The sequence below is a fragment of the Pseudochaenichthys georgianus genome, chromosome 15, assembly GCF_902827115.2.
Source record: "Pseudochaenichthys georgianus chromosome 15, fPseGeo1.2, whole genome shotgun sequence".
NCBI classification, from domain to species: Eukaryota; Metazoa; Chordata; class Actinopteri; order Perciformes; family Channichthyidae; genus Pseudochaenichthys; species Pseudochaenichthys georgianus.
The window spans coordinates 9,971,856-9,990,367 of NC_047517.1; the positions used below are offsets into that span (position 1 = coordinate 9,971,856).

Below are 18,512 nucleotides of genomic sequence, written 5' to 3' on the forward strand. Positions count from 1 at the left end.
AGTTGTTTATATCTTCTCCCCGCCCCCCTCATCCTGTCGATGAAGCAGTCTTAGTTTGTGCATTTTTGTAAATAATTTGTTTTTCTTTCACAATTGAAAATGTAAATACAGCAAAGAAGAAAAACTCAGCCTACTCCTCATGTTTGTTGATGCTCTTTCTTTCAAGTAGTCAAGATAGTCAGATTAGCTTTTGTTGCTGCGCTAACATCACCTGTAGAATGCCAGAGAAACTTTCATAACAGCGTTGTGATGCCAAACAGCTTTCAGACTAAAACACATTCACTTATGGGGATGGGGGATATTTAGCAGCTGCTTGTGTGACAGACAATGACAACTTTACAGCGGCCGCTGCCGCGAGTTAACGGGAGAATAAACTCCGGTAGACGAGCAGCACTGCAGCAGGCAGTAATGCAGCTGAACCACAATAATAAACAATGCACCACGGCACTCTGGAGAAAGGTACAAGGTTGGAGAAGTAGTTCTTTAATTTAATCTGGCTTTGTATAATTAAAAACTCCCCGACGCAGTCCTCTATTGATGTTGTTGTGAGCGATGTTGCGGAGAAAATCAGCGACGTAAAACGCTGTGTGGGTCATAAGAAGGCACGTAAACGCTTACGTCATGACACAAATGATGACGCAATCATTCACCTTTGAACCTAATTCACCTTTGAACCTGCATCTGTAACACTAGCCTCATCCCAATACCCCTCCTCGACTCCTCCTTTCCCTCACTCGTGTCCCTTCCTTGCGTCTTAGCTCCGCCTCCATAAGATGCGAGCGAGAGACACGAGGAGGTGACGCGAGGACAGAGGAGTCCTCAGCAGTGGCGGCGCTAGGGGGTGGCTACTTGGGCTCAAGCCCCGGACGCAGCGTCAGGGTTCTGGCAGATCCCACTGGACAAAGACAGCCAGAGGTTGACCACCTTCATCACGCCGTACGGAAGGTACTGTTTTAAACGTCTTCCCTTTGGGATAAGCAGCGCACCTGAGATATTTCAGAGGAAGATGGTAGAGACGCTGGAAGGGCTGGATGGCGTTGCCGTCTACATGGACGACATCATCATCCATGGCAGCAACACCAGCGAACACGATGAGCGGCTGCAGAAGGTTCTGGATCGGCTGGAGTCTGCAGGCCTGAAGCTGAACAATGAGAAGTGTGTGCTGAGAAAGGAGGAGCTGCACTTCCTGGGTCAGGTGATCAACAAAGATGGTGTACGACCCGACCCGGCCAAAGTGTCTGCAGTCAGCAAACTTGAACCACCAGAAAACGTGCAGGAACTAAAGAGAGCACTCGGTATGATCAACTACCTGGGGACATATATTCCAGACCTCGCCACAGTGGGCCAGCCACTATATGCACTGTTAAAAGCAGACTCCGTGTGGATGTGGGCTCCGGCGCAGCAAGCAGCCTTTGAGCGAGTTAAAGAGCTCCTCACAACGTCACCTACCCTGGTGTGCTATGATGTTACCAGGAGCACAGTGGTCTCAGCAGACACAAGCAGTTATGGGATAGGCGGTGTCCTGCTGCAGCTCCATGGCGACGACTGGAGACCGGTAGCATACTGCTCAAGGCGACTGAACGACGCTGAAACCAGGTACGCTCAGATGGAGAAGGAGTGCCTGGCGAGCGTGTGGGCGTGTGAGAGGTTTCAGATGTATCTCTACGGCCTACCAGCATTCAAACTGATTACGGATCACAAACCACTCATCCCACTGATGAACTCCAGGGATCTCGACAATGTGCCACTCCGCTGCCAGCGACTCCTCATGCGGTTGATGAGGTTCAACCCGGAGGCTGAGTATGCTCCGGGGAAAACCCTGGTGGTGGCAGACACACTGTCCAGGAGCCCACAGGAAGACAAGGAGCTCAGTAGAGACACAGATGTGGAGTGTTACGTAGCAGCTGTGATGAGCAGCATTCCAGCATCGCCGAAAAAGATAGACAACATCCACGCGGAGACGGCAGCGGACGAGCAGCTCCAAGAAGTGATCAGGTACATACAAGAGGGGTGGCCTGAACACCTAGCACACATACACACCTGTGTTAGGGAGTACTTTCCCGTTAGGAACGAACTGTCTATGCATGATGGGGTAGTGACCAGAGGGAGTAGAATAGTGATACCAGGGAGATTGAGGTCAGAGATACTAGAACGCATACATGAGGGCCATCAAGGTCAGAGTGCAGAGACAGGGCCAACACTTCGGTGTGGTGGCCTGGCATAGCCACACAGATCACACACATGTACTGTCGTGAGCAGAGGAGAGCACAGAACAGAGAGCCTCTCCTGTCGACACCTCTCCCAGACGGGCCGTGGAAGAGAGTTGGCATAGATGTATGTGAACATGAGAGAGAGAGAGTTACCTAGTCATAGCTGACTACTACTCTAGATACCTGGAGATACTCCACATGCCTACCACGACTAGTGCACATGTGATCTTGAAGCTGAGAGCCACGTTTGCCCGGCATGGAATACCGGAGGAGGTTGTCAGTGACAACGGACCGCAGTTCAGCAGCGATGTCTTCAGAGGCTTTGCCTGTGACATGGACTTTACGCACACAACCTCTAGTCCCCACAACCCACAAGGAAACGGTTATGCTGAACGTGCAGTCCAAACGGCAAAGGGGATTCTGAGACAAAAGGACCCCCTACTTGCTTTAATGGTTTACCGTTCTTCTCCACACAGCAGTACGGGTGTCAGTCCGGCAGAGCTCCTAATGGGCAGGGAAATCAGGACGACGCTGCCCACTCTGGCCAAGAACCTGCAACCAAAGTGGCCGAGCAGACATCACATCAGAGCTCGAGATGCTGCGGAGAAGAGCAAACAGGCCTTCTACTATAACAAGCGCCATGGCGTGAGAGAGCTCACACCACTGCAGCGAGGAGACCATGTTCTCACCAGACTGGACAACCAAAAGACCTGGTCCACACCTGCAGTAGTGGCAGGTGAGAGTGTTACACAGAGGTCTTATCTCATCGAGACGGAGCAGGGTGCTCTGTACAGACGTAACCGTCGACATCTCCAAGCGGTGCCCGTAGCGGGGCCTCCAGCGAACGACGACACAAATCCCAGGAATAACACACCAGACATTCAGATGAGCCCAGAACATGGCTCGCCTGGTCCAACAAGGAACACTGATGGACTGATCCAAACCAGGTCTGGTAGACCTGTTAGACCTGTCCAGAGACTTGACCTGTGAGGGGACAGTTCATAGTTATGATATAGATGTCATAGTTATTGATGTGTTGATATTGTTAAAGAAAGATATCTAAGTCATTGATGTGTTGAATTGTTAGAGAAAGGATATCTAAGTTATTGATATGTGTTGATATTGTTAAAAGATGTCATAGTATAGTTAACTGACTACAAGGGGAGTTGTCATATACGTTACGGCATGTTTACGACAGTGACAGTAAGTGGGGGTGGGGAGAGAACCACCGGAGGCAGCAATAAAGGGTCCTGTTAAATAACCAACTGTTCCGTTGTCTGTTAATATCCAAGATATTACAATGACCAATCAGCAAACCTAAACACAACTAATAAAGGGCAATCGTGCATCACTGAGATAGAAGTTTTTATTTTTATTTGTGAGTTGGTGATAGTGCCACTGCCCACTGCTAAATAAATATAACAATTTGAAACACGTGCATTTTATAACAATTATATTTATCTGATTATTGTAATGGTTCCATGCAATTCAGATGATTTTAAAAGATGCAATGTGTTGTTTTAAGCCTCCTGCTCTAAAGAAATAGGGAGCATTATTTCACCTCTACTACTGCAAACATTAGGCAAGGCAAGTTTATTTATATAGCACTTTTCAACGCAAGGCAATTCAAAGTGCTTTACAAAAAAAAATGAAAGACATTAAGCATTAAAAAAGAAAAGCTAATAAAATAAACATTAAGGAAAAATACATGGATAAAAGTTACAGTGCAGTCTAAAATATGAATAGTTCAATTAAACATTACAAGAAAAAGTACATGGATAAAAGTTACAGTGCAGTTTAAGATATGAATAGTTCAATTAAAAGCAGCGACAAAAAGAAAAGTCTTCAGCCTGGATTTAAAAGTAGTCAGAGTTGCAGCCGACCTGCAGGTTTCTGGGAGTTTGTTCCAGATATTTGGAGCATAATAACTGAACGCTGCTTCTCCATGTTTAGTTCTGACTCTGGGGACAGAAAGCTGACCAGTCCCTGAAGACCTGAGAGATCTGGATGGTTCATAGTTTAGCAGGAGGTCAGTAATGTATTTTGGGCCTAAACCATTCAGTGCTTTATAAACCAGCAGCAATATTTTTGAAATCTATTCTTTGACACACAGGAAGCCAGTGTAAAGACTTCAGAACAGGAGTGATGTGATCCACTTTCTTAGTGTTAGTGAGGACTCGAGCAGCGGTGTTCTGAATCAGCTGCAGCTTTCTAATAGATTTTTTAGTGAGACCTGTGAAGACACCATTGCAGTAGTCGAGTCTACTGAAGATAAAGGCATGGACAAGTTTTTCCAAATCCTGCTGTGACATTAGTCTTTTAATCCTAGATATATTCTTTAGGTGATAGTAGGCTGATTTAGTAACTGTTTTAATGTGACTGTTGAAACTCAGGTCAGAGTCCATGACTACACCTAGATTTCTGGCTTTATCTGTTGGTTTGAACATTGCACACTGAAGCTCAGCGCTAACTTTTATACGTTCTGCCTTGGCTCCAAAACCCATTACCTCAGTTTTATCTTTGTTTAATTGGAGAAAGCTCTGACACATCCAGTCATTGATTTGTTCAATGCACTTACTCAGTGTTTGAATTGGAGCATAGTCTCCTGGTGAAATTGTTACGTAAATGTGTGTGTCATCTGCATAGCTATGGTAACTTATTTTGTTGTTCTTCATTATCTGAGCCAGTGGTAGCATGTAGATGTTAAAGAGAAGAGGCCCCAAGATGGAGCCTTGAGGAACCCCACATGTCATATTTGTCAACTCAGATGTGTATTTACCTATAGAAACAAAGTTGTTTCTATCCTTTAAGTAGGATTTAAACCAATTTAGAACTGTTTCCGAAAGTCCCACCCAGTTTTCCAGTCTGAAGTTCTGCCACTGTCTGTGTTTAAGTGGATGTCGTTAAAGACCTTTACAAGAGCAGTCTCAGTGCTGTGGTTTGGACGAAAGCCTGACTGGAACACATCGAAACAACTATTTAAATGCAAGAAATTACTCAACTGTTGAAAAACAACTTTTTCAATGATTTTACCTAGAAATGGCAGGTTTGATATGGGCCTGTAATTGTTCATTACTGAAGCATCTAGATTATTCTTTTTTTAAGAGCGGTTTAATGACTGCAGTTTTCAGGGCCTGTGGAAAAATACCTGAGTGAAGAGATTTGTTTACTATATGAAGTAGTTCTGAGGCCATGCAAGGCAAAACATCTTTGAAAAATCCTGTTGGAATAATATCAAGGCAGCAGGAGGAGGATTTCAGAAGTTGAATAATGTCCTCTAGGTTTTTATCATTAATCTGATGGAATTGTGTCATGATGTCTGAATTGATGTTAAGTGGACACAGAGACAACACATTTGCTGTACCTGATGCAGAGGCACTGACTGCTTGTCTGATTTTCTGAATTTTGTCAGTGAAAAAGGAGGCAAAATCATTGCACGCCCTGTGGTTAGAAATTCAGAGGCTACTGACACTGGGGGGTTAGTTAGTCTGTCGACGGTAGCAAACAAGGCACGTGCGTTGTTTTTGGTAATGATGTCAGAGAAGAATGATTGTCGTGCGTTTTTCAATTCCAAATTATAAAGGCCAAGTCTCTCTTTATAAATGTCAAAGTGAACCTGGAGATTTGTTTTTCGCCACCTGCGTTCAGCTTTTCGACACTCTTTTTTTTTTAGGAACAGAGCTCGAGAGGAGCATTTCAGCTGAAGGGCCACATATTCAAAAGAATCAAAGTTTCCATACGATGTCTTGCTGCATTGAAGGGAATCATTGAACAGAATAGCAACTCCACCCCCTTTCTTATGCATTCTTTCCTGACTCAAAAAACTAAAGTTGGGAGGGGTTGATTCGATAAGAACAGCTGCACTGTTATTTTGTTCAATCCAAGTTTCTGTTAAAAACATAAAATCGAGATTGTGCTCAGTGATAACATCATTGATTAAAAATGTTTTTCCTGCCAAAGACCTGACATTTAATAAAGCTAGTTTAAGTTTGTTAAACACACTATCAGTCATGTTTTTTGTAACAAGCTGTGGCTGACATGGAATCACTGCTAAATTAGATAAACTCACACAAACGTTTGGGCGCTTCCTGTTTCTAAGATGATTCACCGCTCTTAATCTATTACCTATCAACACAGATATCGGCAAAGCTACTGGCAGGCAGGGCCCCGGCATGTCCTGGAAAGAGTTGAGAGTGCCATACGCCCTTGAGCCTGGACCCAGCAGATATCAGTTTGCAGCGTTTTGTACACACACATCCCTATCAGGCTTTGAAGGGGAGGGAGGACCCATCACCCTGCTCCTCTCATCATAGGAGGGCAGGGTGAGTGCTACACTGTAGGAAGGGGGGTTTGGAAATCATTAGTCGTTAAATATATTATATTTACATATTTATTATATTGAAATCTAGCACTATTATCAAAGTGGATAAATGTTGAAGAAATTGAATTTATGTAGAGGAAAAAAATACAAATACTAAATATAAAAAAACTTAACAAAATGTAATAGAATTATTATTACAAAATCATGACTTTTCCACCTTGTAGTTGGAAGAAAAAGCTAAAACAACAACAACAAACAAATCCAAAAGAGACACAAGGACACGTGGAAACTGTCATGGAGAGTCTGTAAAATATTATTTCAGTTTACCGACAATTGTACATTTGATCAGATGTAACCCTTTAATTTTAAGGCAGGAGATGATAGGGATGAGAGAAAATAACCCCCTCTCAACTTAAAGCACTTTGAGACAAACTGTGAACATGCACTTCACAAATAAAAAATAATAAAAAGGGCACATTATTGTTGGTGTTCAAGAGATGAAACAATACTCACTGGAAAATATAGAAAATAATAGTTTGATTTCAAAGCAGTACCAATTAATAAGCAATGTAAGCTAATACACTGAACAATACTTTTGAGGGAAATCTGCAATACATGCACATTCTATGGACAATCTTGCACCAAAGATATTGATATTGAAGTGACGATTATTTTGTATATATTAATATTGATTGTTGTGTTTTTTATCTTAATGTGTGCATATGTGTAAATGTGTCTGTTGATTGTGTATATAGGATATACATATTGTATACATATCTGTATATTGTATAATTTTTATATTCGGGAATGTTGGAAACGTCATTTCGATCTCTCTGTCTGTAAACACAAACTGAGTAAGATTGACATTAAAGTTGACTTTGACTTACAATAGTGTCATCAAATATTTATATTTTCAAGTTCTTCACCAGTGCCAGGTTTCTTTTTCCAACACAGCTCACTGAGATTGTCTCCTCTTAGGCTCTTTAAAAAGGACATATTTGCACTATTAGCAACACATTCCAGAAGTGTACAGTGTGCCGTGTCTTGAACATAATAATATCATTATTATAACAACAACCTTTTCATGCACATTTATTTTTTTCAACATTTGAATGCCTCATTCTGAAACTTGTGTGATACCTGATAAGTGAGATAAATGTCACCGTGTGGAGCTTTGGTTAGAATTGTCTGTTTCCTCAGAATCTGCAAACTCCACAGGGGCTCTGAAGCAGCGCCGCCCGCCCCCCCCCTGTCTGAACGGAGCAAAGCGCAGCCACTTCTTCACCACGTCAGCATACTGATGGTGTGTGGCTTCTTTACCCACCGGTGTGCGTTTCAGAGCACCTAAAAGGAGAAGCTAGAAATTAACCTTTGTACACAGATCAGTGTTATTTATTAACCATCATTACATCATTCTCCATATATTTACTTTCAGATAAATACACTACAAACCATACCTGCTTCATAATCCAAATAATAAAACATGTCAGTTGAAACTAAGAGGATTTGGCTATAAGATTGCTATTGACAGTGTATGAATGAGTGCTTAACCCAGACATGAGTTGCATTGTAGCAATTTCGGGCTCACTTTTGTCGTTTCTATGTTACTTCATATATATCATATGAATATTATGAGCCAGGATACTTTTAAATATATCCTAGTCCATAACAATTATACTCATATTTTGGAATGCCATTTTCATTGTTGGATAAAAGCACAAACTGAAGAATGTGCTGTTTAATTGCCTTCATTTACTATTAGACCTGGTTGGACATCCACAAACCTCTCGTTAAATTGAGACATTTGCAAAAATGTAGTCTCTTCACCCATAGTCTGTCACTATGTTATGGTAATAAACAACGGTTTCCAGTGGAGGCCTTTCAGGCGGGGGGAGTGTGTGGGAGAGAAACTCCCTCTGAATGGAACTTTGGGATTGTAGCCTTTGCAGACCAGTAATATCCACAAACACCTGTACAACACAGGACAGGAGAAGAAGCATAACAGGGCCTCTTTAAGTAGATGCAGGTAGCAATGCCTACTTACAGAAGAGCACTCCCTGGAGGCGAGTGTTCCTGAAGCTTCTCTTCCGGCCTCGGCCCACCCAGTTGAGCTCAGAGCCGACAGCGAATGTAAGCACAGACTGCATCAGACGTCTCACCGCGTCGTCAACCGTAGCCCCACCCATCCGTGACAGGTACGAAACCTTGAATTAGGACAAGACGTCAACGTAACAGAAGGCCCTGAGCATTCACACAGCAAAGTACCAGGATGATTGAGCATCACAGTACATGGCATTTGAACTACCATTCTCTTTTGACTTCCTGTCTCTTCCAGCTGCCTCTCCATCTCATCCAGCTGCTCCAGGGTCCTCAGGGGGAGATCCATGTCCAGATCCTCCACGTCCTCCTCCTCCTCGTTGATGCGCTGTCCCGGCAGTCTGGCCTGAAGATCCTTCAGCACCGCCCACTGCCTCTGCTGCTCCTCTTTGATTTCCACCAGCAGGGCGATGATCTTCCCTTGAGCAGCAGTCTCTAGAGAAAGAGAGTTGGAGAGAAGTTGACCTCTTTTCCACCTAAATGAGTACTGTTCGAGTTCAAATGCTAGTTAACCTGTTTGCTTTCCCACTGATTGCTGGAGTGATACGCCACTGGGGCCAAATGAGAGTCTGAGATTAAACTCTGAATGTTTTGAAAAAAAAGTCAGAATTCTGAGCAAAACAGTATGAATACAAAAAAAAGAAATCTGACTTTAATCTCAGAATTCTTATTTAATGCTCAGAACATATTATATAACATTTGTGTTACATTGTCACTGGATATTTGTTGTTAACATATATATTTTATTACATTTCTAGGCATTAACACTTTTACTACTCTGGAAATGATAGTCTCGAAGATATTATTGATCACATCTCTTCAGTCTTCAATTAATTATCTCAATCTATCCATCTCATAACTTCTGTCAAAGCACGACCTTCAGTAGGCTATACATTTATGAAATGTATGATTTTGTTTTTTTCAAAAAGGTGAGCATCAATTCAATGGTATTTACTATATGCTTTTTTAAGGGCGTACGTATGTGAATGAAATAAATAAGTTCCAAATATTGATATCAACATTTGTACATATCCTCAGATAGGAATACTACTAGCAAAACAAACCAAAATGAAACCATCAATAACAATATCAAATAAATAGAATGTATTGTGAATATAATACAGTTAACCAGACTGAAAGCTCATCTCTTTCGACTCCACCTCGAGCGATAGAATTACTAACAAAGAACTGCTAACAGAGCACTTATATAATAATAAAGGACTGGCTTATCTATAGCCAGTTGAGTAGCACTTGAAATGCTTGGCTCTATGAAACCTGATGTACTTATATGATTCTGTTTTCTTCAAGGTTGTGTCTTCCTGGTCGAATGTACTTATTGTAAGTCGCTTTGGATAAAAGCGTCAGCTAAATGTAATGTAATGTAACCTTAAATATCAAATGTATTACACCCTGAAATACAGCAAATTTATAAAAGAATAGCAGAAATAGTATTTTGAGGATAAAATAAATCGTTGCCATAAATACTTCAAAGCACACACGTTCACGTGCACTTGCAGTATCACGGATAGACAACACAAAACTATTCCAGGGTTTCGCAATTCGCAGTGAATGACCGTCTACCTGTGGATGGGGGGGCAGAGAGTAACTTGTCAGCTCCGGAGCTACAGGCGGTGGAAAACGGCGGCTCTTCCCCGAAACTAACGTCCCTTCGCCGGGGTTCGTCTGTGAACTCTTCCCCTGAGCGTCTGGAGCCTCGTTCGGTCAGACTGTGCATCTCCCCGGCACACAGCCTCTGCTGGAGGCTCTCCCGAGCAATGTCTGCCATATGTTTGTTCACCAAACCCTGCTCTCGTCGTTGCATCGGCCAGTTGTGGTTATCCCCATTATCGTGCTCCATTTAACTTTTTCTCATACGTTCCCAAAACCTTTTCCAAACCGTTTAATAACGTTTCTTGACGCGCTTCACTCAAGAGAAGCGGAAGTTGAGGAATTTCCAATACCACGTTGCACAAACGTCACCCAAATGTTGAAAGAACATTGGGAGCGGCTACCGAACTACGTTTCCCATAAGGCAACAGTAACGCAGATTGGACCAAAACGTACAGTTGTAGTTTTGTGAGACCAGTGCACAGCAACAAGGTTGCTTTTATCCTAGTAGCCTACATACACACGGCAAAAGAGAGACATAATCCATACTAAACCTTTGAGAGTGTAGTCTACATCTCCGGGGAATGTGTTGTCTTCTCCGAGGAATATATGCAGTTTGTTTTATTTTATGAACCCTTTTTTTGTAACTATTTTATATTTACTTCCGTTTGTCAAGGAAAACCATTGTGACCTCCTCCCACCCCTTCCCAAGTGTGCACTTGGTTGGGTCCAATTAATTTCTGTTGCCTGGCTCTGAATGCATTTTTCAATGAATGTGTGTGTGTGAATAAACCAGGGATTAATCTTCAGAAATGTTATTCAACGGGATTTAATACATTTTACTACCCAACTTCGAACTAGAGGTATATCATGTGAATGGATGGGAATCGAATAATTGAAGTTCACCTAAATGCCCACTAGATGGCAGTATTAAAGCACAAAATGCAATCAGTAACATTTTGATGAGTTTTGGGAGAAATCATTTTGTATTTTCAGTGTAGGATTATTGATATGTTTGCATTACATAAATAAATTAGGCTGGCAACCAAATAAAACCCAATAAAAACTACTAGCAGAATGGTGTGTATGTAACTCTTTAGTTTCTTAACTTTTGACCATTTATAGGTATGTAGCTGAGTAAACGTTTTCATTTTATTCTACAAAGCACTGAAAACATTTCTCCCAAATTAAACATTTTGTCATTTAGATTAAAAAAATAAAAATAAAAAATTCTGAAAATGACCAGCAGTTAAAATAACAAAAAAGTATTTATTGGAGTAATGGGAATATGTAATAAGGATACAGAAAAGATAGCTGTATTCTCTTACAGTTACATAAACAAAAAATACGTAATCAGAATACTTTTAAATTAAAAAAACTGGGGATAACTATCAGGATTACAATGTTACTAAAAAAAGAGCATGTTTGTTGTAAAGGATCAGATGTTGTCTCTTCTCTGTCAGCTGTTCTGTTCTGTAGGCTAACACTTTAAGTGTGAATCTATACGCCTACTGCCTGAATCTGCTTTATGGTTTTCACTTTCTTTGCTTCATTTGTTCTGTTTTTAATTCAGTATGTGAACCTATATGGTCATAAAATAGTGTGTGTGAGCCTAACTGTGTGTATTAAACTAAAACGGAGCATTTTCTGTCTGCTCAGATTTTATTTCTGCTTTTTCAAACTGTATATGTGCTCATGTGTTTCAGTGTTGGTGTACAGGCTGCTGCCTGAATATGCTGAATGAAAGGCAGCTTTACTATAAATAAAATCTCTGAGCACACATTTCTGATCTTTAATATCTTGGTTTCTTCTTTTCTAAGGGCACACTGTTCTGTTGTGTTCACTATGGTAAAAAAACAACAGATTTCCTTTTTTCATTGCATTTGATATTGAGGTATCCACATCCGAAAGTAACGGAAAGTACAATTATTATTTTTTTAAACACTTTTTTACGGGTAATTGTTACAGATTTTTTTTTTAAAGTAACCCTCCCAACTCTTATGACTGTACATCAAAAGCTCCACATCCGTATATCTATGGGATATCTGCAAAGAGAAAAACTATGACAAGGTAAAGCGAAAGTATACACTTAAACAGGGAGTGTGTGCAAGTATACATTACCGTTAAGTGACAATACAAGAGGTACTTGTCAGTCCTTTAAAGGAATTTCTGCATGCATGTGTGAGTTTGTATATCCAATAAAAACGTACCACAGGACAAGGCTTGTGTTTCCTTAAGCAAAGACCACTTTATTAATGCTAAGGTAGCACAATAATCTCTCAAAATTACATTTAAAACATCTAAACACAAAGTAAACTATGTTGAAAAGTTTTCTTGTGTATGAAGAGGTAAAGCTTAGATCCAGAGAAACGTATCGTCTGCAAACACTCACACTCTCTTATATCCCGTACTAGCAACAGCATGCAGTCATCTAGGATATCCAGTTCAAACTAAATCCAGTGCCATCTAAAAAACGTGTTGAACCCTCATCCCAATATACATTAAGATTTACTTTAAATTATTTATCATATTGAAATATCTCCATGCGAGTAAACAAAGGACAATATCTTCAGAGGTCTCAAACACATCAAAGGGGGGTACAAAGGGCACCTAGGATCTATGAAAATATATTCAACAGATATACAGGTTGAGACAAAAAATATATAAATACATTTACACCTATCTATATACAGTATGTACATCAGCAATATCACCAATGTGAATATCACAACATTATTAAGAAATCTCACAAGACACCTCTTTTCAAAATGTAGTAGTTTGGTTGGTTTTTCAAAGACCCTATGTTCGGGTACAAACAGTGAATAGCAGCACAGAATGTATTCCACCAAATCATCTGTACCATCAATTGTTAACTGGTAAAGTGCGAGATACAGATATTTCTGAAAAAATGCCCTGTGGTGTACTGAAAATACTTCAAAACATGAACGAATGACGATTCCTTGTACCAAGTGTTGTTTCAGAGTGGTGTATCATATCGAGTGAACATCTGTTAATATAGCTGAATAGCAAGGAATGCTACATGCTTAAAGATCCGCTGCTTGATTTAAATGAAAACACAGACTGTCTTGAAACTAAACTTTGAACAGTCATCAGCGTTATTGGTTTCGAATGAGATATACTTTATTTTATTGGTCCTTCAGAACATAATATGATACCTATCGAGTGGTGCACTGATGATGTCTTTTTGTAGGCCGACCCGGGTGTCTTGACAAAAAGCAATTGGACTTAAACATTGTATTTTGGAATATTTAAAAAAACAAGATCTTTGGCCAACACATGTTCATGATACTTTGTTCAGCAGGATCATTTCCACATATTATCACGTTGTGCTTTCTGAAGCATGAATTCAATCTGCAGTAATGAAAAGCTAACGTAATGCTATACACAAACACATCATGGTCAAATGGTTGCCACCGCTAAGCTAAATGTGGCTAATATTTGGTGTGATGACGTTTAGTAGTTTATTAATCCACTTGTTAGCAACCGCCATTTTGATAACACATAAAAGCTTCGGACATTCACAAGTGGGGTATTACTGACGTATTTTATGTCCTAGAACTAAACGTGAACATCTCTTCAGCTCGTGTTAACAACAGATCTTATTTCAGGCTTCTCACCAAAAAACTGGTTAAAAAAAAACATTGCCTTTGAGGCGAGGGACCCACACATGGTGACATGCTAACTCACTTCAGGGTTTTCGGACTCATTCCTGCACCACTCCATTATAACGTTTAACTCACTTGGATTGAATGAATGTGTGTCATGTTTTTCCTTCATATCAGAAGATCTTTAAGGGTATTAATGCGAGGCATATTTGAAACCAGAAGTCATGATAATTCAAAAACATATCTAGTTATTATCTGAAATAACGTAATACATAATTATGAGTCAACATTTTAAGAAAGTAATATCATTATTTAACTTCAAAATGTGACTTGAGGTGAGATGTAGAAAGAAAGGCTTAATGATGACATACTAACTTAAACCCAAAGAATGCAAGTCAAAAATGTTTATATATTAAAATATATATTCATAATTTTAAACGAGTATTGCATCATGCATTAAACGATTGACTTGCCTGTGACTACCTCGTCATTTTTGAATGACCTAATCAGACTTTTGACTCAGCAGAAATGGGCTGTTTCAGATATCTCTTATTAGATATCTCTATAAACTCAACACAACTTTTTCAAATAAATGAAACTTTGTATACCATCTCAGAATATTCTCTTTCACTGAAGCACCAGATTAAATTGATATTTCAGAGTAACTTTCAAATAAATAATTAGAACAAATGGGAAATTAGTTCAAAACTTCAAAATCTAGCGTCAGGCTACTTTATAACCAGAATCAACAGTATTTGAGAATAACTTAAATAAATCCGTGTCCCATTATTATTTGATAATACAGTGTGGAAGAACTGACCATGGTAAGAGTTGTAGGGCTCCATATGTTAATAACAGTCCTGCTGTGATTGTGTGTATAGTCATTGATAAATAACGTTGTTAGGAATGCTGTTACAGAGTCACATATTCTCAGACATCTTGTTAAACTAATGTCTCTTTGATCATTAAAGCGGCATATTTACACATAAGCTCATAGTTATTGCATTACATAAGATTCGCAACACACGTAAACCCTGTTTTCCGTTCATAGCACTCTGCCTCTGTATACATAAATGTGATATGATATATTGACAACAAACATAAATTATTTGTACATTCGAAAGACAATATTTCTCAGATCTTATATTTGATAATACTCGTCAATAAATTAAACATTTCCCTGAAACCAATCAGACTTTTTTTAGTAATTGTCTTCCATTAAACAAAAACAAAAAATAGAGGAAAGCTGACATTTTGATGAATCTGACCGATGACGAGTTCATTTCTGTGCTGGAAGTCTTTGAGGAATAGTGTGACTCCAGTAGTTGAATACAAATCCTCCGTAGGGTTTCACGAACCACATTGTACATGCTCCAAAAAACTAGTAGGAATATTTATCTCAATTTTACCACAAACCTACCAAATCTGGACAAATCTAGACATTAGGCGTTACAAAATACAAAGAACTCCTGGATAAAAATAAAGTCGAACGCTCAACCTTTGAGTATTAGAGCTGGAATAAAAGTCCTGATGCTTGGTATTGCACCTTTACCTCACGAGTGCAGAGGAAGTACCTCGTGCGACCGTTTTGAAATAATGCCACCACTGTTTTCAGTCTATTTGGTCGGTGTCTTCCATAAGAGAAAAAAAGCAGCAGTTCATCGTTTCTGTCCCTAGGTGGCAGCGCAAACTACGACACCTCTCCGCAACAATCTCCCAAAACATTTACTTCTCTAAAAAACATAATTATTTCATAAAAACCTGCTTCATTTTACAAGCATGCCATCCTTATAATCAGCACGCATCAGGAGAAACACTTGAAGTCTCCTAGTTTAAGCTCTTCAGTGCAAGTTTCATTTCTTTTTTTTAACATCCACACATACAACATAAAAGTCATTGATAAAATCAACAAGACAAAATACCTTTTCGAGGAAATTGTGCTTGTTCGAACACGAGTGGTTCCAGCCAACTGGGTCCATAAATAAAACCTGCCCGGGTGCTTTGTGACCTCCAGAGGGGAAATGTGCGAATGACATGAATAAATAATAAATATGACATCTAGGGGTATTTACAGAGGTGGTCTATTTACAGAAGATACAGAAGAATCTTTCCCTTAAAGCTATTTCATTCCCAGTAAAAAATATAGGAGCTACAACTATGATGCTATTGATGGTAAAGCTTGAGGAGGAAATTAAATGTGGGCATTATTGGACAAAAATGTGACTTTAGGTTATTTTGTTCTCCAGAAAAAGGCAAAGATACAGAGAACAATATGCTATTGTACGATGCTAACTGCTCGAGGCTAACTGCTAGCGGCTAACGGCTAGCGGCTAACGGCTTGTGTCCACAGAGTGCTTTTTTTGAGCGGCAGCATCTTTTTTCAATCGTTTCCACTGAGGAGAGAGCTTATGCTTTTTCATGCGGCCACCTTGAGAACAGTGTTGCGCCTAGCGTCTTTTTTCTCAAGCGCTCTGATCTTTTTGTCGGACAAGCGTAGGTGATGTCACGGTAAATTAGAGGAGAAGCTTGTTTTTGACCGTGTCTCTCAGACGGAAACTATTACAACAAAGACTAAACGCCTGTTTGTTTGAACCGATCAGTCTGGCAGACCCTTGTACTTGTTTCGCTGAGCGCAGATCTTCCTCTCCGGCTGTCAGACTGAGCGGTGCAGCTCATCCATACACAGTGTGAGAGCTAGCATCTTTTAGTGTGGTGAAAAAACAATCAAATCAAACTAATATAAAGCAGCTGAAAACAGACAATACAATCCAAAAGGTAGATAATATTCGGCCATAAAAAAGCGGTGATACATTGCTAATAAATCATTGTCATAGCATCAATGAAAAAGGTTAGGAGCGTTAGTTTGATGGAACTCTGAGGAGAAAAACATACGTGGACACAATAGTAACTGTGCGGCAACACGATCTCAAAGAAGGTAAAGGTACGGTAGAGATCTGCAGAGAGACGGAGAGTCAGTGTTGGTATTCATTCATTCTTCTACCAACCTACGGAAGTTGATAAGGGCCACATGGGAATGTTCTTTTTGGATCCGGCAACATTTATGTTTTCTTTAGTTCTGAGATCAAAGTGCAGACCTCTGAAAAAGAAAGTCAGAATTTTTACTTTTTTATCAGAACTCAAAAGCAATTTTACTTTTGGTCAGATCTCAAAAATAATTTCACATGTGGCCCCAATCATCTTCCGCATGCATCTCTGAAGCACGTATTGTCTTCCTGCTTTTCGTCTTCTCGCAGGTACTGTTCCCTATGCTGGGAATGACCTGTGATTGGCCAAGTTTCCTGAACATGTCTCTGACATTTCCAATGATTGGCCAAACAGACTAACATTTGTAAAGCATGACAACAGAACCATGAGGAGGTGAAGGGTTCGTTTTTGACCTAACCGCTTGAATTAAAATATGCTGAGGGGTTATTTTTGAATATGTTTTGATAATGCCCTGATTCTGTGTGGGGGTTGTGTTTCTTAAAATCTAAAAATACTTAATAATGTCCACATGTTGGAAATCTAAAATAGTCTTAAGATAATGGTGTTTGAACATCGGGCCCATCTGCTTAGCTCTTTGCCTGAAGATTTGCACTCTTAAAAACGTTATCTGAACCAAAGTGCTAATCTACACCCTCCCACCTATTTACATCATTGCTTTTATAATTATTACTCTCAACTAGTAGATCTAAAAGACCCACCTTTCCTCTCAGGAAAGGTTAGCAGCTAGTAAACACGCCTACTTTCACACCTAAATACAGGGAGTTTCAAAATAAAGGTCCTCAAGTCAGGAGCAAGCAGTAGTGGTGACTCCTGTCCTCAGTTCTGCCCTGTGTGAGGGCCCGTCAGTCATTTCTATCTCTGCCCCGAAAACTCGCCGACACAGCAGATAACAGCCATCGGAAAAAAAGAAGCAGAGTGGGACATCTTCTCATAAAAGCAGGTAAGTGAGTATGTTTTAAATGGTATTTGCAAATCATTCTCGCTGTTAAATATATTAAGAATTATACTTTCTGGGTCTAATTCTATCGTCGGAATGTGTTTGCAAACACCATTTATATAGTATATATGTGTGCACTCGTCTGTGTGTGTTAATCGTCGCGGCAGGTTGGCAGGTTGACGAAGGTGAAGATATTGTACTCGATAAGGCAGGAGACACACAGGAAGACGGAGTAGAGGAGGAGACACGTGAAACCCAGGCGCTTGTCCAGAGTCCACTTGTTGAGGTGAACTCCCAGGACCTGGACAGAGATAGACACAGATGGGGGGGGGGGGTTAAAAGGCAGATTAACTGATCAATGGGCTGAGGAAACAAACACATGGACGGGAATCAGAACTCTATTATATCCTTTTCCCGCCGAGGCAGTTCCAGTTTGAAGCCGGAGCCCCATTTCAAACCAGTTTTTGTGTTTACACCGCAGCAGCGCCGGCTCTCTGGCCTGCTAACTGGATGAATGGGGGGCCAACTAATTGCTCGGCCAGCACCAAAAACCAAGAGCCCTATCAGTCAAAGGCTGGGGATCAACATAAACGTGACGTCATGACGTGGCTCTTCTCAGGCGCTGGTCGGTGGGAAAGCAAATTGGATCTTAACTTGTTTCCGAGTTGAACTAACTGTGAACCAAACCAGCCCGGCTCGGAACTAGA

General features: G+C 40.4%; 2 protein-coding genes across 2 annotated transcripts in view; both read right to left on the minus strand.

Annotated features, from left to right (window-relative positions):
- Positions 1-6,582: 6,582 nt before the first annotated feature.
- LOC117459788 (uncharacterized) lies at positions 6,583-10,622 on the minus strand. Its single transcript, XM_034100899.2, has 4 exons — positions 10,210-10,622; positions 8,837-9,063; positions 8,576-8,735; positions 6,583-7,875 (listed from the first exon to the last, which is right to left on the minus strand). The coding sequence occupies exons 1-4, from the start codon at positions 10,484-10,486 to the stop codon at positions 7,691-7,693; spliced, it is 849 nt and encodes a 282-aa protein (XP_033956790.1). The 5' UTR covers positions 10,487-10,622; the 3' UTR covers positions 6,583-7,690.
- Positions 10,623-12,459: 1,837 nt separating this feature from the next.
- The window catches only part of slc24a3 (solute carrier family 24 member 3), a 149,758-nt gene continuing 143,705 nt past the window's right edge, over positions 12,460-18,512 (minus strand). The window contains exon 17 of the mRNA XM_034100770.2: positions 12,460-18,106. Coding sequence (XP_033956661.1) covers positions 17,957-18,106 — 150 coding nt within the window. The 3' untranslated portion in view covers positions 12,460-17,956. The remainder of the gene's footprint in view (positions 18,107-18,512) is intronic.